The sequence below is a fragment of the Phasianus colchicus genome, chromosome 4 (assembly GCF_987193195.1).
Source record: "Phasianus colchicus chromosome 4, bPhaCol1.hap1.1, whole genome shotgun sequence".
Lineage (NCBI taxonomy): Eukaryota > Metazoa > Chordata > Aves > Galliformes > Phasianidae > Phasianus > Phasianus colchicus.
Genome location: NC_143439.1, coordinates 27,746,820 through 27,770,910, shown reverse-complemented (window position 1 = coordinate 27,770,910; position 24,091 = coordinate 27,746,820). Strand labels below are relative to the sequence as shown.

Genomic DNA, 24,091 nt, shown 5'->3' with positions numbered 1-24,091 from the left:
CGGGCACGCACGCTTCATTTCGGACAACAAACGAGGCTAAAAACCCCAATGACCGAGAGCTCTCCCCGCTCTGCAGCCCCGGCCCGGCATTCACCCGCTCCCGGCCCGCTCCAACGTGGCAGCCGCGGCGCCGCCTCCCGCTTCCGGGCGCTCCCGGCGCCTTCCGGGCGGCAGCGGGCGGGGCTTCGCCTCTGCCAACGCGGGGCGGGGGAGTGCGGGCCTCCTGCGGGCTCCGCTCAGGGCCGGGACCTGGAGAGAGGGGAGAGACGGAGATTAGGCGGGCCGGAGACGGGCCCGGAACCGCCGTGCGGGGGGAGCGGGGCCGGCCGTCCTCAGCTCAACAGCGCTCGTCACGGCGTGTCAGGATGTGAACAGCACTGAGGTTCATCATCGGACGGGCCCCCGCCCCGCCCCGAGCCCAGGGCGCCCCTTTCTGACGGTTATTTTCTTACTTTAGACTCTGAGGGGGCGCAGCCGACCTCTCAACGCGAGCCGGGCCGCCGGCCGCGTCCCCCACGCTGTTCAGCAGGCAAGCACCACACTGGGAGAAGGCGATGCTTCAACCCTACGGTGCCGCGGGGCCGAGCGGCCGTCGACCGCGGCCCTGCCGCTGGGCATCGCTCAGCCCCGCAGCCACTGCCAACCCGTTGCACCGCGCGGCGCGAAGAAGAACTCCCGCTCCTCGCCCCGCCATATAAAGGAGGCGGAAGCGGCGCTGCTATTGGTCGCGAGGATCACCGCTCGCCATTGGTTGCTTTGTTCTCTACAGGCGCCGCTAATTGGTCTCCGAGACGTCTCCCTGCTGCGCGTACGTCGCAGCGAGGCGGAAGTGCGGCGCTGTCTCTCCAATTCCACTTCCGGGGGAAAAGCCGAAGAGCCAATAGCGATAAAGACTAGGAGGGCGGGCGGGAAGAGACTTCCAATGAGCGCGGGGCGACGGCGCGCGATGAGGCCGCCATGACGCGGAGCTGCTCGGCGCTGGGCTGCAGCGCTCGCGACAACGGGCGGAGCCGGGAGCGCGGCATCTCCTTCCACCAGTGAGTGCGGGCGGCGGGTCGCAGCCTCCGGCGCTTCCCGCCCTGCCGACCCCTCTCCACCCGCAGGTTCCCGGTGGACGCCGCGCAGCGCCGCGAGTGGATCCGCGCCGTCAACCGGCTGGACCCGCGAAGCCGGCGGGCCTGGAGCCCCGGGCCCGGGGCCATCCTCTGCTCGCGGCACTTCGCCGAGGCCGACTTCGAGCGCTACGGGCTGCGGCGCAAGCTGCGGCGGGGGGCCGTGCCGTCCCGCTTCCCCTTGGCGGTGCGTTGAGGGAGAGGGGTTGTAACGGCTCCCGACCGCCGCTAACCACCGCCAGCCGCCGCTAACGGCCGCCGTTCCGCCCTAGGAGCCGCCCCGCGGCCACCCGCGGAAAGTGCCGCTGCGGAGCGCGCTGCGGAGCCAGGACCACACGTACAGCCGCAGCGGGGCAGGGCCGGTCTCGCCCGCCGCCGGCCCCCGCCGCCTCTGCGGGCCCGTCCGGAAGCTGGCGGCGCGCCGCGGGTTGCCGCGGGCCGCGCTGCGCGTGCTGCGGGCGCTGTTTCCAGGTAGGGCCCGGCCCCGCTCCCCGCTGCCCTCCCGGCTCCTTGCTGCCCGCTCTGTCGGTGTTGTGTTTGTGAGCAGATCTGCCCCGTGGCGCCCGGCGCTGGAGGCGGCCCGCCGAGTACTGCCCTGCCATGAGACGGTTCGCCTGCCTGCTGCACCTCCGCCACCGCGCCGCCTACGAGCAGCTGAGGAAGGTTTTCCCCCTGCCGCATCCCGCCAGCCTGACCAAGCAAGTCTGCTCCCAGCCCTTCTGCGTGTGGGGTGAGGGGTTGTGTATGCGGCGCAACCCCTGCGTGAGCAATTCCAGGGAACCTGCCAAAGCACTCTCCCCCCTGTATTGATGTGACAGAACTTAACTTAAGGACCTCGGGTTCTGTGGGTGGCGGAAACAAAGGACCACAGCAAGGCTGAGGTCCTCTGACCCCACTTTGACACACGGGCACAGAAATACTGTTCAATCCGTGCTCTTAGAATTCAGAGCGTAGACATGAGAGAAGGGAGGGATTTGCCACTTATAGGCAGGAAGAGAACTGTGAGTAATGGCCCCTAAATAGAAGCAGGAGCTAAGCAATCACCTGCTGTACTGCTCCAACAGCCCAGAGAGTTGGACAGGACTGCATCTGCAGAAAGCAAACGTAAAAACGTTCATTTAATTTAACGTAAAAAACTGGGGACTAGTTTTTTGGAAAAAGGAAGAGAAGTGAACTTGAGGAAGGGAAGGAGTACACTAAGCAGACAGGATGGAAGCTTGGGTTTTCTTACCTTGCCACGTGAGGATTGAGGGAAGTAGCTGAGAACTTGGAAACGTCTGATTGTAATTTATGGGAGACATTTCCAAAACATATAATTGAGTTGCATAACTCCTTGCAAGTAACTCCCTTGCATGGGCTGAGAATCCATAACCTGTAGCGCTGCCAGAGGCATTAGCAAGGGGCGAAGTAACAGTGCACAACATAAAAGTTGAAGAAAGTTCCTGGCATCTCCACAGACCTTGCCCAAAGGAGGGGGAGGGGCGGAGGACACGGTAGACTGAGGAGAGTAGGATTAAGCTCCAAGATCTCAACCAGATTAAGGTTTGCAGCATGGAGAAAGTGCTGTGGAGAGAAGCCTGGCTTTGCTGGGCCATTGCAGTGCTCTATTGTACTCTGCTCAGTTTCCTTTTTCTGTTGTCCTAATCTCCACTTTAGAGGCAGGAACCCACTTTGTTATTTCAACATTTGGAAAATTTTGTTTGACTTTCCATCACTGGGCTGCGAGAAAGAAACACGTGTTTCAGCTCACTGTGTGCTGGCTGGGTCTGCATTGCAGCTCTTTATGTGCCTGACAGTTTTTATAAAGTGGTGAACTGTGCTGGCTGTTGCTTCAGTTTTCTCAGAAGCACATCCCCTAAACACATGCTCCTTTTTTTTCCAGCTGGCTGTCTAACGATGCTGCTGCTCCAGGCTTCAGCAATGATATATTCCTCCAGCTTCAAGAAAAGGTGGAGAGAGGGGAACAGGCCTACTGCTACTGTGCCCTGATGGTACAGGAGATGTCCCTGCAGAAGTGCCAGGAGTGGGACCGGCAGACCCAGCATCTGACCGGCTTTATTGACTTGGGAGCAGGCAGCCTTGATGCTGATGAAGCTCCGCTGGCCTCAGAAGCAGTAGTTGTCATGGCAGCCGGTATCTCAAGCCCTTGGAGGGCTCCCCTCGGCTACTTCTTTGTGAGCAGCATGACTGGTTGCCTGCTGGCTCAGCTGCTTCGTCAGGCCATCAGTAAGCTGAACAACGTTGGTGTCACAGTGCTGGCCGTGACATCGGGTGCCACCGCGTACGGGGCTGAGACGGCGAGAGCTCTGGGGGTCAGGATCAACCCGCAAAGGATCCGCTGCGCTTTCCATCACCCGCCCAGCTCCACTCACTGCATTGCATACTTCTTTGATGTTTGTCATGCTCTCCAGTTGATAAGGAACACGCTGCAATACTTCCAGAAGATACAGTGGCTCAGTGACACTGTGCAGTGGCAGCATGTGGTGGAGCTGGCAACTTTACAGGAGAAAAAGCTGTTAGGGCTCAGGTCAGGCCATACAGAGAGTGAAGAGACTTACCAGCTAAAGGTCAACCTTGCTGCCCAGTTGTTCAGTGAGGGTGTTGCTGATGCACTGGAGCACCTCCAGAAGCTGGGCCTGGCCTCATTTCAGAACTGTGGTGGTACAGTCAAATTCCTGCGTATGATGAGCTGTCTGTGCGATGTATTTCATGGCAGAGGTCCCTATGGCAGTGGACTGAAGGGGCCTTTGCTAGCCAGAAATTACAACAAAATCAGCCCCCTCTTCCATGAGGCCAAGAGCTTCTTTGTTACCTTAACAGACTCTACAGGGAGATACATTATTAAGAGCAAACGCAGACTGGGCTTTTTGAGCTTTTTGCTCAATGCTGAGAGCCTTAAGTGGCTTTGCAGCAACCCTGTGCTTCAAGAGGGTGCTCCTTCCCACTGCCTCCTGACCTCTGCCTTCAGCCTTGACCCGTTGGAGCAGTTTTTCTCTGCCCTCCGGCAAGCCTGCAGTGCTGGCAGTGGGAACCCCACCTGTGCCATGTTTCAGGCTGCCTACCGCAAAGTGCTGGCTGGCTGCAGCCTGGCACCAGACACTCTGCACAGCACAGCACACATAAGCAGCTTGGACTTGTCCCTGTCTCACAGGACAGGCCTTACCCTTGGCAGCATTTGTTCTCAGTATAACCCAGCTCACAGGCAGATGCTGGCAGCTGAGCTCCCTTGTGCTGGCCTTCTTTTGTGTGACTCTTCTCTGAGCAATGCACTTACAGACCTATCGTTGCACAAGCAGAGCATCACCTTTGCTGCAGGCTTAGTTGCTGAGCAATTAGCCTCCAACTTGCAATGTGAGGCTTGTGTTGCATCCCTCTTTGAGTCAGATAGGAGCAGGCTAAGGTGTGGAGCAGTGCTCTACATCAAAAAGTTACATGGACTAAGCCTGCCCTCAGCGAGTGTGCATCGTGTGGCATACATTTCTGAACAAGTCCTGAGCAGGCACAGACAATTGGGAGATGACAACAAGAACTCCAAGTTATGTTATTTGTCTCTAGAACAGAAAATTTTCCATGAGCTTCTGGGACAAAATCACCTCTTCCCCTCCCTTCCTGAGCATTTATGCGAGGGGGAATTGCACCCTGACAATCACTACACAATCTTAGTGAAGGGAATAGCAGAGTGTTACTTAAACATCAGGACAAACCAAGCCCAAAAATTGAACTTCAGTTACCACTGTGGCAGACACAGATTGAAGAGAGTGAAGGGAAAGCATTTGGTTCCTATCACAGCTAGGTAGCTGTTGGTCAAGCCAAACCCAGGCAGGATAATGAATATTTATTGCTGTCCTCTATAGAGGCTCAGTGGCCAGATCCGTGCAATAGTGCCAGCAAACCACATGTGTCTTACCATGATTTGCCAGGCAAAATTAGTGTTGATGAGTGATGACTTGGAACACTGTGAATGGTCTGACCCCAGTTTGAGTAGGCAAAGCAACCCTGTGAAGCAGCCACATATTTCATGCAACTCAGGGTAAATCAGGATAGGGAACAGTTGCTTAAAATGCCCAGGGAGGTGGCAAGTGACAGCATGGTGTCTGCTCCTGCTGCTGGCTACCGTAGTGCTGCGAGCGCTCTTGCTAGGAGATACGATACATCCATATTTGCAGGGGGCAGGAGATTGGTGTGCTGCTAGCTTGATTTTACCATTAGCACATTTGTGATAAAATAAGCTGGAAGTAAGAGAAGGGAAAATGCTTAAAAATGGAAATAAATCATATGGAAATAAAATGGGACTTGAGTTGTACATAGATCTGATGAGCCAGGCATGCAAGCTGTTTAAGTCTAGAATTTGGTGAAGAGAGGACTACAGCTACTGCAAAGCTAAACCCACGTGTCTCACAAACAAGGTAGCGGACGTGAAGCAAATACTTGTCATTCAAGGCACAAGGGCAGTGCTACTTCATCAGTTGTGCAGGAGCACCACACATCTACGTACACACATGTTGCAGCAAGGGGAGTGTTTCACATCCCATACATGGCCCCCAAGAGATCCCCCAGTCACTGTGCAGCACAGCCCTTCATCCTAGAGCTGGCGTTCCATCTTGTTCAGGCTTGTACCCTGAGCTGCAAGACAGGTCTTTCCCATGCTTAGACACTGTTTCCCTTGAACAAAGCAATAGGCAAGGTTTCTTCAATCGGTTCAGTATTGTGGTGAGGAAGGTGCCTCGGTATGCTGCGTTTTGCCTCCAACAGGAATTTCGTGTAACTGTTGTTGCACTGCTCACATTTTGCTACACAGAACAGAGACTGCATCCATGGAAATGGGAGGAGTATTTCCCACAAAACTCTCTGGCTATCCAGTCCAATTACCCATGCAAAAAGCCATCACTAACTGCCACGGAACCATTTCAGCTAGAATACATTTTGCAGGAAAACATCTCATATGTACGCATTTTTTGGGTCAACTAGAAAATGCTTCCAGAATCCCTATGGTTGGTTAAGCTGCATGCTACTGCACTTGAGTTAGAATATTTGCATTGCCTAAACCTCCAGCCACAAGATGAGATGAGTCATAGGGGAGCAGGCACTTCCTTGCTGCAGATTTTTTTGGCTGGATAGATGCCTGCTACCACTTCCTGTTTACATCTGAGTGAGTCTGTCTTGCTTGATGCAAACTGAGTCTTCTCCCCAAGGGGATGCTCGTAGACAAAAAAATGTGAATGAGACTCTGACCTCCAGTGGTGCCCATGTCCAACATAGTTCATCCATCCTTTTGCACTTCACTTAAATTTTGATTTGAAAGAGTTTTCAAATTTCAAACACTGCTGAAGTTTCCCAGGGTTTAGCAGAATTAGGCCTGAGCCAGAAGTACATTATTAGAAAACAAACAAACAAAGAAAAACAAGTTGCAGTTACCAGGTAACCTAGGAAAGCCATCTGATATTCAAAGAAAGCTTGACAGTTGTTATAGGAGTCCTGTGCAAATTAAACATTCATTTCCGAAAATACAGACCAGCTGTTGCCCAGCAGAAATGCTTTTAGCTGTTCTCACACTCCAGGAACTGCCAGGTTTCAGAGGAACTGTTGAGTATTTGTAATGCTGCAGTTATTGCCAGGGAATTTTCTCCACTGCGCGCCTGTTCACAGTCTCTCTTCTGAGCACCATCTCCCTATGTTCACCATCTCTGAAGCACCCACACTTGTGCCAGTACTCTGCACTTCTGGAATCCATACAAATTCATTCAAATCATTTCGATATAATAATTTCTTCTCTCAGTCTTCTACTGCATCCTTGCCATCACATATATTTTTCAAGTTCATGTATTATCACATGAAACTGTGTTTGCTTTCCCTGTGCTCTGCTCATCCTCCTTTTTCTCCTTTTTACCCCTTCTGCAGATGCTGGCAATCTACACTCACAGGAGCTGCTGCCACATCTCCAGGGCTGCTCCTGCGTCCTGATACCATCTCACAGTGCCAAGAGCCAGAACACTAGCTGCATTGTTACATGCCATGCATGGCAAGGTGTGAAAGTACACTAATAACCAATGGTTTATCTCTGGTAGGATTCAATCATGTATTGGAAAGTCAAGGCAGTACTAAACATTTACAGAATAGTATAAATGTTTATTTTCTTTGTGATTTATCTGACTTTTATTTTTACAATATAGAAAAGTGTATTCTTTGAATAGGTCTAGTAAATATAAATTTAGTTTTTCTACTTTCAGATGTAAACAGAACTACAAAATGAACCCTTGTCCCATTCCCAATTATTTTCACACAACTGCATGAGCTTGACTGTCAATCTTGTCCAGCAGTTTGATGCAAATGGCTAAGGAAGTACAAAACCCAATCCGTACATATTACACCAGTGAAAAGGGAAGAGAAGAATCCCAGCTTAATATTGGAGAAAGCTTGCTCAAAACAAAATTGAAAAACTAAGAGCTTTTGATTGCACCTTCAAAGTCTTTAGAAGCAAAATATTCTCAAGCAATGCCATCATACATAATTACAACTGTAATCTAAATTTCACAAGTTTCTGCACACTGTATATAAATACACATCACAAAAGGTGCAATTTAGAGAAAGACACATAATATATACAAAATTAACATGGATTGAAGTCTAAACAAAAGAAGGCATATTGCAATCTGTTTGAAAAATAATGTAAGTAGTTATTACTTTATTCACTTACACTAATTTACATTTATACAAATCTTACTGGACATACTACATTAGGTCACTAGAAATAAACTGAATATCTGCACTATGTAGGCTATTCTGAAAGTAATGCCTCATTTATTTCCACGTAAACTGCAACAAAGAGCACAGCAACAGTATTTGACAGAGCAAATTCTCAGCTGCAACACACTTTTTCACCACTTTTAGCTACACATTTTCACCAGCAATGAACGAGAGCCCATATGCTACGCTTGTAAAAGTCTGTACCAGAGGTGACCTGCAGTCGCCACTGTTAAAACTCACAACCACCACCTCACTGTGCTCACATCCACTGCTTGGTCTCCATCAACATTCAGCAAGAGTTGGTGAATGTCAACGGGTGCCATTTTCTCTGCATGGAGGAATTCAGTGATACACCTTCTCCTCATGTACCTGCATGTCAGATGCCCTTCTGTCAGAGTGCCCCAGCAGAATGTTGGCAGGAAGGTTCAACCTCTCGTGCCACACCACTAACATCTGCCTCTGACGTTGTGGGTTAGCGTAATAAAATAGGAGGCATTGCTTTCAGAGCAGCCCTTGTACATGTAAGGAGTTATTGTACTGACTTTTAATAAACCCAAGTCTTAATTACAGAAAAAAAACAAAACAGACATTTACTTACAGAAGAGATGGATGGATTCCCTTCCAGAGATTTGCACTAATATACTCGCAGTTTACACTCAGGGAGATGTTACTACCAGACAGAGCCTGATAGTGACCAGTAGTCCAGATCTGGTCTCCAACAGCCACCTGATGGGCCTCCCCTTGCTGCTGGCCACCTTCCAGTTCTTTGTGCCCCCAAGCCATTCTAGTAGAAGCAGAACCTCCTTCCATCTTTTTGCCATCACACGCACATGTAGGCATTTGGCTCTGCTAGAAAACGTGGAGGAAGAGCTCTGCTGCATCTCTCTGTGTTTACAGTTTTACATGAAGATACAAAATCCTTTTTGGAAAAACCTAGCTAGATTGTTCAAGGGAACAGAAAGAGTTGTTAAAAATGCCTGCGATTAAACATAGTTATTGACATTCACATTAGTAAGTAACGTATGAGATTGATTTTGCAAAGATGTTCCACTATCAAGAAAGTGATCTGAGACTGTCTGTAACAAATACTGGAAAATTCCCCTGTCCCATTCTACATACAGCTCTACCTTGACTTGTTTTATGTTGGTATACTTTCCTCCCCCTTTTTTTCTTTTTTTTTTTGAGCCAAAGGATCCATACATCTGTTTTAGCAGTAATCTTGATTCTGTGCTAACATCCTCTCTGATCACTGTGCTTTCCATCATTCTAAACAGCCCTCAAAAAAACCCAACAAACCCAAACACAAAACCTTTAAAGCCAAATAAACCACCACAATTGCGAGTAGCACCACGAAGACCCACAACCAGGCTGAACACAGTATCTCCTCCTGCATTTGCAGGTCAGTTCAGATTCAGATTGTCGAGTCCTCATTAAGACAACTGTAGCACTCCTGTCTCCATTGACCCTCACCTACTCAGGCTCAAATATCTTTCTATGGGAACAGCTTAATTCTTGAAAACACAACAGCCTGCACAGCACTACCTGCAGAGAGGATTGAGCTGCTGCAGAGCTCTGAACACCAAGCTTCACCCAAGCAACAGCATCTGCCTGCTGAATAGGTAGACAGAGTAGCATTGCAACATGGCTGTTCTTCCTCACTTTTAAGAGCAGACCACTGTCTTAGCCTCTGAGTTCCATTAAAAATAACCAAACAAACACCAAAACATTGAGCCTTCATCCATGATCATCTATAATATTTTCCATTTATTCTATTGCCTCAGAATTCCTTAGGGCCCACTCTGGTAAGGTTCCCAAACACTTGTTGACAATAAATCTGCAAGCAACCACTGTATACTCACCTTGTATTTTATACCGCTCTGCTCACTAAGGGATTATGCCATGTCAGGTCCCAAGTGTAGGTACTACCTTCCATTCAGATGCTGACTTTTACATATTTCCTTTCAGAAGTGACTGATACACGTATAGTCCTCACTGTGGGCCTGTTGCCTAAGTATCTTTGTTATCATTGTTTTCCTGCACAAAGCAACACAACTTTATGTACTGTAAATAATATATTATAATAATTTATATATGCCCTTAAGGCAGTTATTTTTTGGGGATAGGGAAGAAAACACCTACTCTTTTTTTTTTCTTTTAAGAAAACCAAGTTAAAAGCTGTACATCAGGAAGAAAAAATGTCTTTTAGGAGTCATCTTATGTAGAAGAGAATTTAGCTAAGACTTAAAAGGCTCTAAATCTTGTTATAAAATATTTTCTTGTTTAATCTTCTGCAAGTCAATTAAAACAAGCACCAAATTGGCAAGTGTTACTAAATCCTCTATTCCAAATCAAAGTGTCCCTGTGCCTTAAGTGTTCTGTTCAGTTTGCTTCATTGTGGCTCATGTGCACGCGTCAGCAGTTCATGGCACAAGGGTCACTTTTGGACTTCCCTGCAGAGTTAATAACTCTCATCAAACAGCGTCCAAACTCCTCCAGGATCATGCGCTCCGCTGCTGCTTTTGACTTGCCCATCTTCTCAGCTTGCTCTGCCTGCGCCAGAAGGCATTCACAGGTTGCATCAGCTACCTCCTTGGTTACAAATGTGAAGGGCAGCCTGAAACAAAACAAAACATCCACTCACCCCAACAGGCAGCCTACAAGCCACAGTTTGAGTCAAATGAACAGGCAGGTAATTTTTGCTTTGTTCTTGCTGCCATCGAGGTACACTGCAAAACAGATTTTGAAATGCCCAGGTATGCAGAAAAACTCTCCAGCTTTTACTATATGGGCAGCCTGAAGTTTATATGCACTCAGGAACTGGATGTATATTTCTTATTTTCTAGCAGCATACAACGACCATGAAAAAACAATGCTTAGTTACATGCTTGAATACAGCCAAGCTTTGCACACACTAGATTTCATAGAAGACAAAAGACTTCAGTCACCTGAATACTCCTGGTTCCTATAGCTTATGCAGATAACATTCAAAGATGACAGGAACATACCTGTCACATGCATCAGAAAAAGTACATTAGAACCAAGCAAAACTGAGGGCTGTTAACTTACTTCCCTCCACCACTGCTGAGTGCTGGTGTTGGCCTCGTGAGGAGATCTGAGATCTGGGAAGATAACTTTGTCTTCGCAGCAGTCTGCTGCTGGACCCTAACTTCTGCAGCATCTGCTAAGTGCATCAATGTCTTCCTCTCTGGGCTTTCTTCAAAATTTTTACAGCCAACACATTTGCATATGGAAGAACACATGATTTTTGCCTGAAAGAAACAAAGGGAAGATGAGAAACCCATTGCAATTTAGACATTCTTTAAGATTAACCATAGGAGAAGGGTCATCTTGTTTTAGTCTCTTATTAGAACTTCTAGATCCACAAGAAGAAGCCCTGTCTTCTCTTCAAATTCTTAATGAAGTGAGATGCCTTCCCAGAATTTATGCTTCATCTGCTGCAAATCAACAGTTTCCCACTCATGTCCTTCTTTCCCAATCTGCTGTTTTCAGCAGAATTGAGCAGTTAAACTATTTGAAATATCAGTCTGCAACTATCCCTGCATCTACAAACTGTTGATCAGCAGACTGATCAAACTTTTGCCTTTGGCTTCCACAGACACGATTCATCCTGGAGTGCTTGTGTAATGCTGTAATAACTAATAGAGCACATAGGGACATGGCGCTGTATGTTTCTTTCCGTAAGACTTGTAGAGTTATTTAGAAAATACTAGTCTTCAGTAAGGACAAATCCAAGCCTGAGTTCAGAGTTGCTACATGTTTTAAACTGAAGCTCAGGACAGGAGTGAACAACTCTGCAATGCATACAGCTTTCTAGATGTAAACTGTTAGTAGGAAAAAATAGACTAAAACCATTATGGCAGTTTCAGCAAGAGGAAGAGACAAAGCCCAACAGTGAAGTTGCAGCACTGAATGGGAAAAGCTAAAGCCTTTAGGATGACATAATGCTTCTTACCTCATAACACTCACAGTAGTTTTTGAGACATCCCGAGCGTTTACAGTTACACCCTTTGCTGTGTCGCCGATCTGATTCTCCTTCCTTTCCTTTCCCTATTTTGGGCTTGAAGGCTTCAGGGTTTCTGTCAAGGCAAGCCTGTCAATACAGACCCAAAGGGTCAGTCACTGCATATGGGGGCACAGAAATCAAAGGTGCAATACAACAGCTTATATCTTGCACAGGTGGGAGGAGATTAGGGTGTTAAACATCCACCTGACTTCAGAAGGCACAAGCTACTTCTTTGATCCAAGCTATCTTTGGAGGCAAGCTACACAGCCAGTTTTCCCATCACAATTCCACTCAGAAACACACTAAATTCTAAATGAATGGAACATACTCTTCACTTCAAAAACCTCAAAACTAGGAAAAATAGACTTCCTACCTTTATTGCTTTTTGTCTATCATTTTCATGGTCCAGGTTGTTATAACAATTTGTACAGTTGCAGTTATTGCAGAATTCACCATTTGCAAAGCAATCACAATACCTGAAATGGAAGATACAGAAAGCATTAACAAGCATGACCATTACCTCAGTGTAGTACCGATGGCAGTACCAGACATTTCTAGTCTGGTGACACACACCAATAAAGGTCTAGATCATCTTGTGCCAAGCTCCATATGAACAAGTAGTACAAGCCTCACTCCCAGGACTAAATCTATTTTGCAAACTAAGGGCATACAGCTCAAGAGTATCTGTCTCAAGCTGATGTTGGCAAAGCTCTAGTCTTCATAACAGCAGGAGAAGCTAGTGGATTTTTGTTCCACAGCACTAATTGGATGACTGTCCTACACCAAGAGCTGCTCTGCTGCAGCCACCTTGTAGGCATAACCTGACCCAGCCAGTTCAAAACAGCCTCCAGGAGCTCCCATACAGCCAAAACAGAGCAACTGATCAGAGTATCGAGTAACAGGCAAACTAACATGCACATCATCAACACAACGAGTCTTTTTGTTCTCCTGTGCGTTAATCTTGCCTATAAGCTGTTTTCAGCTGTGAAGTGTTGCAGAGTCAGCAAAAGCAGGAACAGAAGATCAGAAAGTGGTACACCTCATAGGCTCTGAAGCACAGGTAATTATGGAAAGGATCTGAATGAGGACAAAGCTGTAGTTATTGAAGACTTTTTAAAGGGACAAGGATGTAAATAAGAAGCAGTGAAATACTGACTGGAATGACTCATCACATTACTTTGTCTCATGTACCTGTGTTACCTTCTGCCAAAACCAGGGTCCCACCGGGTACATCCCACAGGCCTGATACATGGAAGCACACCACATTCATCCCCAGCTCAAGCATGATTTTGAGCCATCAGAAACTCTGGCAGGCTTCTATCCTCCCAGTACCACTTCCAACAGTTGATGGAAATTGCTGATCCCATTCAGTTGATATTCTAATTCTGCTGAGAGCCTGTGTTCGTTACTCTCCCAGAGTTTCCAGAGCATTCAGGAGCCAGACTAAGATACGTTAGGCACCACGAAGGCAACAGGCATGTATGTTGTAAAACAAATTGAAGACTAAACAACAGAACAGCTAAACCTCTTCCTGTTTATCCTGCCTCTTATGAAGCAGACAATGTTGAGACTAGGAAGTACAGAGAAACACCCCAACACAGTGTGGGGTCTGTTACATGGAAACAAACCCAAAATGAAAAAAATTAACAATTTCTTAAAAGAGGTTCAGATACCATTGAATCATTTTCCTTTGAGAAGCACACCACTGATTCTTTTCTTCTTTGTCTAACTCTCATGGAAGCACAGATTAATATTTCTGCCTGATATTTATTGTACAGAAATCTGTATACTGACTCTACTTCAGTTAAAAACAACAAAAAAGCAACTCCTAAACTTAAGATGTTTTATATCAACTTGTTACAAACATTAAATGGAACAGTAAAAAAAAAAAATCTTAAGAGAATGACCAAGCCTTCAACTTCTTAAGAATCACTAACCTATTTGAGTGTTTAAAACAAACACTGCTTCCCCCTCCTGAAACATAACAAAACACAAAAAACAAAATCTAAACAGCCCAATTTTGCTGTAGATCTTCATATTGTGTACCATTTTCAAAGGATTTGCTAAAGTATAGCAGGCGCACACTGATGATGCTGTTGGATGTAATGTGACTAACAGCAAAAATGCAACTCCAGCTGCTGAGCAGAATTGGCTCTATCATGCACAAGGGTGCAAGGTTAGAAGTTTATGACATGGTAGGGTCTATATAGTTCACATAAGCTGCACAATGGACATGCATGGCAACATCCCCATCAATGTCAACAATAACTTTATGTTAGAAGATAGATGTAACATTTCTTACATACTTAAAAACATCTTTTGATTCTTGGGATAAATACAGCGTCAAAAATAAGGATAAAAAAAACCAAGATGTACTTACAATTTCAAACATAAAGACTTGGTACAATTGCAAGGCTTCCGGGGCCGATTTGCAGATTCGGAAGGAATTATTCTATAGGAATAAAAAAAAAAAGCATCTATTTATACGCAGTTTGATCAGTTTCTTCCTGGTTTAAATTCAAGTAAGTGGGTCGTAATACAAACTCTGAAAAACCTTCATGTTCCCTTTGAATTAGGTTTTTGGCTGACAGTAAGCGACCATTATATACAATGCTTTTCCAATTCAGAAAGAGCTGGTTATTCACTGCAAATCTATCTGCATGTCTGCATGAATGAAGTTTAAAGCTAGAGGATACAACTTAACTGCAATGTGCAGTCAGAGAAAGTTTCCTTAGAACTTCTCTATATATAAGGGGCCTAGGTCCAAAAAGAGGTTCACAGAACAGGATCATATCCTCACCTTTGCACAAGTTGGAACAAAATAAAAAAAAAAAAAGAGTAAATCCAGAAACAATGGGCAAGCAAGCCAAAATATTGCCTTCAGTTTAAAGGTGAATTTAATATCAAATGTAGGCTTTAACTGCTCTTAAAAACTAGGATTTTGTGTCATTAATCTCTTTTGATGAGATGCATTCAAATCCCTATCCAGCAATTACTGCACATTTTTGGAGATTAAATCAAACCCAATCATTTGAATAGCTGTAGCTGGATTAGGGATTAGTATGCAACACAGTTTTGGTTGCAGCATCAAAAAGCACCTTAGTGTACACAGTTTCTAGCAAACAATAATACAAAACAACAACAACTAAGGCAACTGGCTCAGCACAGAGAAAACAATCCATGTTAGCTGTTATTTTCATCTTCTGAAGAAAAATACAAGACTGAAAAGAACTTTAAGCCTACTGCTAGGATCCTTTTCAGGTTTCAGTTGCATTTTGCTGCTCAATTAGATTTCAGTGCATGCTAAACTAGATGCTCCTGTTTTGCTAAGCACATCTTTCTAGCAATGTCACGAAATAGCCTGTAGCTCCCAGGAACTTATGCAAGATGAGGAACAAGCACCAGGGGAACCTTCAGGTCAACTTTCTGCTACAGGAGCTGGGGGTTGGATAGGCTTTGATCAAGAGAATGGCTTAACTGTTAGCTAGATGCATCTCTTTTAGTCAGAGGTTGTAACCTCAATGCAGTATGCTTGCTTTCTTTAGAAACCACACAAAATTCAGAAAAAAATCCACCACCCCAACAGTGCTGAAAGCAGCAGGAAGTTCAGCAGCCTGTATGCAGTGATTTTGTTGTTGTCTTCCCCTCCTCCCCAATCCTCTTTGGGAAATACTCACCCATTGAATGGTAGCCGTGCTTGGGACTGGATACTGGATGTCCCAGTGAAGCCAGTGTTGCTTGCTATAGATACATATGATGATTGCTGTAGCTAACAAAACACAAAAGTTACATGTATTACACAGGGTAACATGAAAGAAATTGAAGTATGCTTAACAGGATTTGTAGATGCTTTTTTAATTAGCTTTCCAGATATTGTTCTGAAAATAATATGCTTGTAAACAAGATTTTGAAATTTGCAGAAGTTGGTATCATTTACTTTAAGAGAACTGGATAGGAAGGACACAAGTACTAGTCTTTTTAAAATTACTATTATTATTATTATTATTATTTTAGGACAAACCATAGCTTTAACAAAACCAAAATGGAACCAAAGATTAAGGCTGGTACCAGTGATGCCACAGGCTGGTAGAATCCTTGTTTGAAAAGACTGGCTAATCAGCCTTGAGCAGCAGGTTTTATTTATTCTCCTTTTCAATTGTCAGTGTTGACTAGATTTTGAGAAAGAATACAACTAATCCTTACACCTTGCTGAGGAGCAAAAGCTTTCAAAAGGACAACAGTATGTTCCATAACAGCACAGCTTTGTTATTTATCTCTGGATTAAGACCATACCTGTGTAACATACTGAGCTGGAAGGACTGCATAGCCAACATTCCCCGTGCCAGGTGCTGGTGCCAGTACAGTGCCTGGGGGCAGGTTAGTGAGGTTGGGCTGTATCTGTGGCAGTGGAGTGGCTGGCATAATTAGTCTTTGCTGGGGCTGACTTGTTGTAACTATCTGGGAAGTTGGGTTGATGGGTTTGGGCACCACCTGGAAACAAAGTAAGACTTCATGAAAGAAGAATATTTCTTCATAATACATTTTCATTAATGGAACACTTCATGACTGTGCTAGAATTAGGCTTTTCCTTCCATTTGAAACAAGTCAGTAACATGCATTTACGCTGAGCTTACCTGTTTCACAGTCTGTGCTGGCACTATGGGAACAGACATCCGCACCGGGGTTGCATTTACCACCACTGGCTTTGCTGGTAACAAGACAACATCAGATCAATACACATTATTTGCTCAGTCCACAGTTGAAACCTCAAGACTTTCACATGTACAGAATGTAACAGTACTTAATCCCTGCATACTTACAGTACTGACCAAACTCACAGGTGCTTTTTAGACAGAAGCATTAGATACTATGTAAACAGTTATTTACAGAAGTGTACACACACTTTTATAGCAATGCTTTAAAAACCAGCTTAGATGCAGAGATCCTCTGACTCTATTTCCTTCTGCCAAGAGGAAACTACAAAACCACAGCTTGTTTTGACATCTTCATTCCATAGCAGCTTCAGAAAGCATGGACAGAAACCAGCGGAGAAGTTTGGCACTTCCAACACATTTTATACTGAAGGATTTTTAACACAGCAGCATTTTGCCAAGGTACACGTGGACTGTCATGGCTTCCCATTTTTAACACGAAGATGTGGGACTTGCCAGAAGTCATACGCAAAAATTTGTAATCTAGGCAAAAGCAACCTAAATAGCTTCAGGGGTTCATGCCCAACTACAGATCCACTTGTCACAGATGGGCCTTTCCACATACAAACCTGAGCTAACCGTAGGAAATGAAACCTTTCAAAATTTACCACACAAACAAGTACATCTCTTAGTTTGGAAAGATTTCTATTATGTGACTATTTTAACCCTCAAAATGCAAACTAGAAAAAAGAAGAAAAACTTCAGGTAACGTATTAGCACCAGCACTTACCCTGCTGGAGAGGCTGTGTATTCGTACTGGGATTCTGACTGGCCGACTGGGTTGAACTATTGGCTGTTGTGGCAGTAACAAGTCTGACATAATGGAACTTGCTTCCAGGTACCTGAATCTGCTGAACATTCGGAGCAGTTGCCAAGGGAATAATTGTCTTGAATTGAGATGTACCCACTCCTCCTACAGTAATGGCCTGTACTGCTGATTTCACAGCCTATTAAATCAACCAAAAGAGCATAAGGTTACTTTTACTAAGGCAGAAAGAACACCAGCATATTTATTCCTCAATTTGTTAGTGAGGAACTCTTCAATCCATTAGCATCCATGAGAACTGAATCAGTTATCCCTGATTATTTTGATTTCTGGAGTAAGAGGAAGAGATTAAATGCTGCTCCAAGCTTGGAGGAAAGCAAGCTCAGCTCTGTTTTCAATTCTTCACAGTGAGCTCCTGAGTAAAGTAACATTTGCCTAAATATGGCAGATCAGTTTACTTTTCAAGATACAACGTATGCCAAATCAGACATCAGCTAAAGAGGACTTGGTACTCAAAATCAAGCAGGGAACGAATCAAAAATATAGCTACTAATAAAAAAAACACAGTGAGAACTCCTTGCAGAACTGTTCATGCTAGACTGCACTATGATTTACCTCTGTGTGTACAGACAAGTCCTGCTGGACAGATTGTGATGAATACACACAAATCATTGTGCAGCCAAAGTAGAAATGGAACCGAGTCCATATATTGATTGCTGAAGAGATGAGAAAGCAGTTAGGTTGCAAAATGAAAGAGGCAAGAACAATGAAGAGTAGCAAAATGATTTACTAAATAATAAAAGCAAGAAGGAGAAAGAATTGGATTTTTTGGCAGATTTGCCAAAATATGCCCCATAACTGCCTCATAACTGGGATAGCAGTACATGTAGAATTCACAAGACTACATCTTCCCAATTTCTCTCAAACTACAAAATGATGACAATCATGTTCATTATATTTATACACACTGATGACTGCATGAGCTTGGTAACAAACTTTTTTAACCATCCTTTCTGGTGACCTCAAACATAGGTTAATTCTTCTTTCTTGTTCTCAGCTACTCTTGGAGTTCAACTGTTTTTTCTCAGTATCTACTAAAAATGATGTTAATACATCCCTGTCAACTGTGTTAAATCTTTGTGGTAAATTTGATACAACAATATGAATTTTTAGAACCTTTTCCTAGCACCCCAGCTGTCAGCACCTACAGAAATAATATCTCAATTTACACATACTTAACTGGAAATAGAAGTCCAGTCTTTTAGATAAGATTTTTTTTTTTTTTAGGGGGGGTGGGAGGGGAGGGGTGAACATATATATTTAAATGTATTGAAATCTTAACAACACAGAGTAACAGCAAATAAGCATGGACTGCAAGCACAGTTACAGTGTGTTATTACAGAGGGCAAAGTTCTGTCTAGCACATGAATTGCTGATTATCATCCAAGAACAACTGGGAAAATAATATTTAAGTGATGGCTCTTCAAAGGGCATGTTCTTGAACGCTATGAAGATAGGAGAAATCCTTATGTTTCAGATAGCTTTAGATCACATCTCAATATGCACACTACACAGGAATCTCAGATTGGTCACTTTGGTTGCTTGCATAAGAGTGATTTCATATTTTAACAACTTTTTAAAACAATCTTGCCAGTTTTACTCTGAAATATCAAATCATGCTGGTGTTTATGCCCCCATATCACCATTCCTATTAATAAAAACCAATGCTGAGACCACCAACATCCACTGGAGCTTTGGGTCTTTTGCAGTGCATACAACTGTTTCTGCTCCCTGTTATACCCATCTTATTACTTACACTTGCACACCATCCTTTGTGTTTATCAGAACAGGAATACAGACATTAAGACAAAAAAAGATCCCCCTTAGATGACAAAGGGGAGATTAAAACAAACTGTAGTTTGTAAAAAAAAAACAAAAAAAAACCTCAATTCTGTCCTCTTTCATTAACACAAGTCAACTTACAAAAATTCATAGGGAGAACCTTGGTATTTTTCTAGTAATAAAATAACTGATTTATAATTCTGCAGGTCTCAGAGTACAGAGTTTTGCTTATGCAGACCTTTAGCAAAATATGAACTTCACTGTTGCAAGCCTCAGAAACACCCAGAAAACAGCTCTAGTTGGTAGCATAGAAGCACTGTTCACTAGTGGAAAAGAATCAATTACTCCAAGAATTCTTCCTGCTGTCTTTAAGACAACATGGGAAATTTAATATACAGAGACAAGAGTTAGCTCCAAGTGAGGTTTTTCCAGATTGGACACCTGCTTTCTATGTGTACACCCTTGGCTGTCAACTATTGCCAGCCTGCACCTTCATGGGAGGACCACCTGTTCCTCTGCCAACTTAAGCAAAAGCCTTTACAGGAACATCTTGGGACTGCCCACTGCCAGCTTGCAGATGAGCACCCTAGTTTTCCCACAGGTGATGAGATGAGACGCAGACATGCTAGAAATTAAACAAAAGTCAGTCTGTACCTGCGTGGTTGTGTGGTTGACTATGGCCTTCCCAGGGGAGGAGGGTGCTGACTGCTGCACTGTGAGGATCTGCTGTCCTAACGCTACATTCAGTGGGACGCCCACCGTCTTCTGGGGGGAGTTGGGAGGCTGGGAGGCCACTGACACCACTGTTAGCTGCTTGGCAAAACAAAGAAGCAGTTTAAATCTCTGTGCAGCATGCAAGACCCTCTGTATAAGTGTCCCTCTAATCATGAGAAGTACAGTTCTCCCACAGTACATCAAGTTCTTCCTGAACAAGAGTTGTACTCTAATCACAACTCACACTGTGCAACCTGAATGTGCAATCACAGCATATACACAGGTCAAAAACTTCGAGGCACTGCCAGTTTGCAGCACAGAAAGGCCCCTGGAGAAAGTCAGCACTGCACCTGTTTTGGTTTGAAACTGCACACGGAAGCCATAGTGTTGTCAGGATGAAGATTTGGAATAAGAGCTTTATAATTGGCACCACGATGGCTACACGATCAATGGGAATTTTAAAGCATGGAAACAAGAAAAATAATCTCAGTTTATGCTGTTAATTCATACCAAATGTAAGAGAACTTAATCAGTATTTTCGAAGTTTCCAGATTCTGATAAGATCCAGTTTACTGCAGCGTGTCATTTGACTACTCTCTTCTACATACTCACAGCCCTTCTGTTGCAGTTTCACCGATAAAACCAGGACATCTTCCACAGTTGATTTTCTACCTACTTTTTAAATATTTCCTGCTTTAAGTTTTAAAAAAGATTCACAATTTTTTTTTAAAAAGTTTCAAAACAAGATACTTAGAATTTATTTGTCTAGAGTAAACTCAGGTGGTAACAATGAGACTTTCAATCCCACTCTTCTGATAATCCTTAGAATAAGATTTATTTTACAGCTTCCCCATATTGCTTTGCTCAGTAATAAGTCTGAAACAAAAGTCCTTTGTTCCATTTGTGTAACATTCCATAGTTAATGCACATCCAAACTAAGAAAAACTTAGTTCTCCCATTGGTTTTCATACATTGTACTTAGCTTGCATATCTTAGTTCCCACTCTAAGACTCATCCTTTCTCCGGCAACATTATTCTTCTCAAGGGAATTTTATCAGGTCTAAGATACAAGCGTCACTGCAATGGTTGTCTGCAACACTGCTGATGATGCACAAGTTACCCTTCTATCAATCGTCTGCCTATACTAATGTCCCACTCTGTCAAGAATCATTGCCAATCTCATCTATGCCAGTCAAGATTAGTGAAGACTAAGTTATCTACGGAACACCAGGCAATGGCTGGTAAATGTTAACCTATAAAGTAACTGAAATCTCCTCTTGAAGAGCCTGGTGAATTTTTAAGTAGTTGTTAACAAAAAAAAAGAAGCCCTATTTCAGCACTCGGCTAGAGGAAAACAACTGCTCTCAGAATGGATGCTTAAGGAATGGCAAAGAGTGACAGAAATGGTAAATTAATGCAGTAATGCGCATTGAAATCACATTAAAGGAGATAGCTGAAAAATCCAGCTTAGGCCACTAGTACAGAGCAGAGCATAGTGACTCACAATGGAGACACTGGAGTAGCTAATCACAGACAGCTTGCAGCAAAGATGCAAACACAGGGCTTCCTTTGCAGCAGAGACAAGAAGGCTGCAGCCAGAATAGGGTTCTTACCTTGTTAGGGGATTTGAGTGGAGAGATAGCTATCTTATTCGGTGTCTGTTGTGTTGTTGTACTCAAAGATGATCCAATAACTCCACTCTCAGAGATTGTTATTGTCTTTGGTGGTGTTCCTGGGGTAGATTGTGAAACAACCCTGCCTATAATCAAGAAAGGTATGGTCAGCTGAACTATCACTGTTTACAGCTTGTAAAGCAAAAGTTTTCTCTGGTTACCATGCAGCTGATCCTCATCTGAAGGTACATTACCTAGCAGAAAGGACAGTAGAATTCTTTTGAGTTAGATTCAACAAGAAAGTAATTTGCATTACTACAAATAAAAAGACTGTTTATTTAGGCTTTAAAAAGCTGAAAGTTATATTGATCTTTCTGTAATGTTCAGTTGTTGGATCTTTAGAGCCAGCACAGCATCCTGAGGCACAAAGCCCTACAGTACTCCTGGCCTCTACACAAATACCCTGACAGCTGACAACTTGCTAGGAAGTCCCCAGGCTGCTGCTAATGTGCAAGAAAGTGTGAACTGGGGAGGGGAGAGTGGGGTGGGTGCTTCTTTTTACACCTCTGACAGTAGAAACTCTCCATATGGCCATGAAAGTGGTGCTTGGTGTCTTTCCACATTCAACTGTGACCTCTTTTTCCTTCAGTTTGTGTTGGTGGTTGGTTTTTTCAATGCCTACAGAATAGATGACACTCTTGTGAAAATAAGGGTGGAGGTGTAACACCACATACAATCTGCTTTTATGATGGCAAAGAAGCTTAAACATCAAAAGCTCCAAATCACAAAATCAGCCTCAGCAAAACATTGCAAAACCCCAAGAGCAGATTTTTTTTTTTTTTTTTTAAATGCTTTTAAAATGATTTCCAAAGAGTGCTTAACCACTGAGCTCTCCTCTGCTGCCCTTTGGCTCAGATGTATTTCTGTCATAGCTTCTCTTTCATCAACTCTGCTGTACTATATATCAAAATAAAACAAGGAACAGTGTAACTTTCTGATCCAAAACCATCTGGTGACATGATGATTAACACAACTAACATGGAACACCATCCTTAAAGAAAGCTGCTCTGAGATCTGTGCTCCAAAGGCAGCCTTCATTTTTGTGCAGCCAAAGTAACAGCATGCTTGGTTGCTAAACATGCAACCTGAAAAATGTCATCCTCTTCCGTAATCAATACTTCTATTGTTGTTTTTCCCCACTGTCTCTCTTAAAACAGTTTTTCCCCTTCTCCCTGCATTTCTTCTGCTGCCCTTAGCATCAGCTTCCTAAACAGAATCTGGCTGCTTATACTGACAATTCTTTCAAATAAAAAACTTTCACCTCAGCTGGTAGAAATTTCCAAGCAATTAAAAATACCTATCAGACAGAAAAACACATAAGCAAATCAGAATTCAATACCTCATCCAAATACCAGCTTCTCTGAGCTGGCAAAATGTACTAACTTGTGGTTGAGGTGGAAAGAGGAAAGGAAGGCATTTAGAAAGAGTTTTCCTCTCACTTAGAAAAACATCTCACATCCCAATAATGCCTCTTGCAAGCTCAGGGAAAAGTACTTTAAGTTCTCCAGCATATTCATTTTAAAGGTAGAAGTTTATTTCTTTTGTAATGTATTTGTATGTCAATACTGTGTAGATACCTTGTGATCTGTATGTTTACTTTCACTCTGGAGGCAGCAGGATTTAGGAACCTAATGAAACAGCACACTTGCAAAAACGATTTCTGCTGTGGTTCCTTAATTCCTTACTGCTTATCAATTTTCTTGTAACGCCAGGTGAAAACGTAATGCCAGATAAAAATGGCTCAAAGTGGCTTTCTCCTCCCAAGTTTATTTTCTAAACACACAAATAGCTTAATTCAGATGTGTATAAACACAGCAAAGCAATCTTACTATCTATATGTCTGTGTGTTTGGTGGGGAACTGTCTGAGGAAGAGGAATAAGTGGGAACTGGGACATCCAGTTCCACTGGGAACACAAAGCTGGGCACAGGCCAGTCTGACAGCACAAGGAAAGGATTATGATTCAAATGTGTCAATCACTGTAACAGTGGAAATTATGAATGCAGGAGACAGTTGCTATCTTTTTACAACCAGCTCAAGTCCCAGCTCAATGAAGGCTTAATGCATTCATTTAAATACATGGAAGAACTTCTAGGCATACTTGGGTTTGTCAATCTGAACAGCTGAAGAAACCCTTCAGAGCTCTGAAAACAACTCCAGCTTTCCACATTTGTCCTTTGGTGATAATTTGCATTTTATCAATGGACACATCAGTCCCACTGCCAAAATGAACAACAGCTTACACTGGGGGGGCTTTTTTTTTTTTTAAGACAAAAAGGAGATTTATTTTCCAAAGAGGCAAACCATCTCTTATTAACCTTAATTAACTTCTTAGACTCTTCTGAAATGCTTATTTCTTAAGCAATTGAGCAGTTCAACACAAACAACAGCTTCACTGATAGTTCTCTCAGAAATGTTTCTCTTGTTATCTGCATGTATGACATTTAAGTCCATCATAAGCAGATTATAGAAATAGAAGAGCATTTGCCTCCCTTCCCTCTTTTT

At 43.8% G+C, this 24,091-nt stretch overlaps 3 protein-coding genes across 20 annotated transcripts in view; 1 reads left to right on the top strand and 2 right to left on the bottom strand.

The window, feature by feature from the left end:
• Positions 1 to 640, bottom strand: part of SEC31A (SEC31 homolog A, COPII component) — a 33,974-nt gene extending 33,334 nt beyond the window's left edge. For 12 of the 15 annotated variants that reach the window (XM_090138989.1, XM_031596674.2, XM_031596677.2 and 9 more), the window contains exon 1: positions 95 to 177. The gene's annotated coding sequence lies outside the window, so the exon portion shown is untranslated. The other 3 variants (XM_090138987.1, XM_090138992.1, XM_090138988.1) reach the window with 3 other exon arrangements.
• Positions 641 to 782: 142 nt separating this feature from the next.
• Positions 783 to 5,399, top strand: THAP9 (THAP domain containing 9). Its single transcript, XM_031596685.2, has 5 exons — positions 783 to 1,037; positions 1,104 to 1,299; positions 1,385 to 1,583; positions 1,660 to 1,810; positions 2,995 to 5,399. Exons 1-5 carry the CDS (start codon positions 958 to 960, stop codon positions 4,907 to 4,909), a joined length of 2,541 nt encoding a protein of 846 aa, XP_031452545.2. The 5' UTR covers positions 783 to 957; the 3' UTR covers positions 4,910 to 5,399.
• A 1,818-nt stretch (positions 5,400 to 7,217) lies between these two features.
• LIN54 (lin-54 DREAM MuvB core complex component) overlaps positions 7,218 to 24,091 on the bottom strand; it is a 36,832-nt gene continuing 19,958 nt past the window's right edge. For 2 of the 4 annotated variants that reach the window (XM_031596686.2, XM_090138995.1), the window contains exons 4-14: positions 21,528 to 21,673; positions 19,855 to 20,010; positions 17,323 to 17,539; positions 16,515 to 16,588; positions 16,174 to 16,371; positions 15,558 to 15,649; positions 14,261 to 14,332; positions 12,254 to 12,356; positions 11,830 to 11,967; positions 10,923 to 11,125; positions 7,218 to 10,470 (exon numbers count right to left, since the gene is read on the bottom strand). In XM_031596686.2, the coding sequence (XP_031452546.1) occupies positions 10,269 to 10,470; positions 10,923 to 11,125; positions 11,830 to 11,967; positions 12,254 to 12,356; positions 14,261 to 14,332; positions 15,558 to 15,649; positions 16,174 to 16,371; positions 16,515 to 16,588; positions 17,323 to 17,539; positions 19,855 to 20,010; positions 21,528 to 21,673 (1,601 nt within the window). In that variant the 3' untranslated portion in view covers positions 7,218 to 10,268. The remainder of the gene's footprint in view (positions 10,471 to 10,922; positions 11,126 to 11,829; positions 11,968 to 12,253; positions 12,357 to 14,260; positions 14,333 to 15,557; positions 15,650 to 16,173; positions 16,372 to 16,514; positions 16,589 to 17,322; positions 17,540 to 19,854; positions 20,011 to 21,527; positions 21,674 to 24,091) is intronic. The other 2 variants (XR_004167357.2, XM_031596687.2) reach the window with 2 other exon arrangements.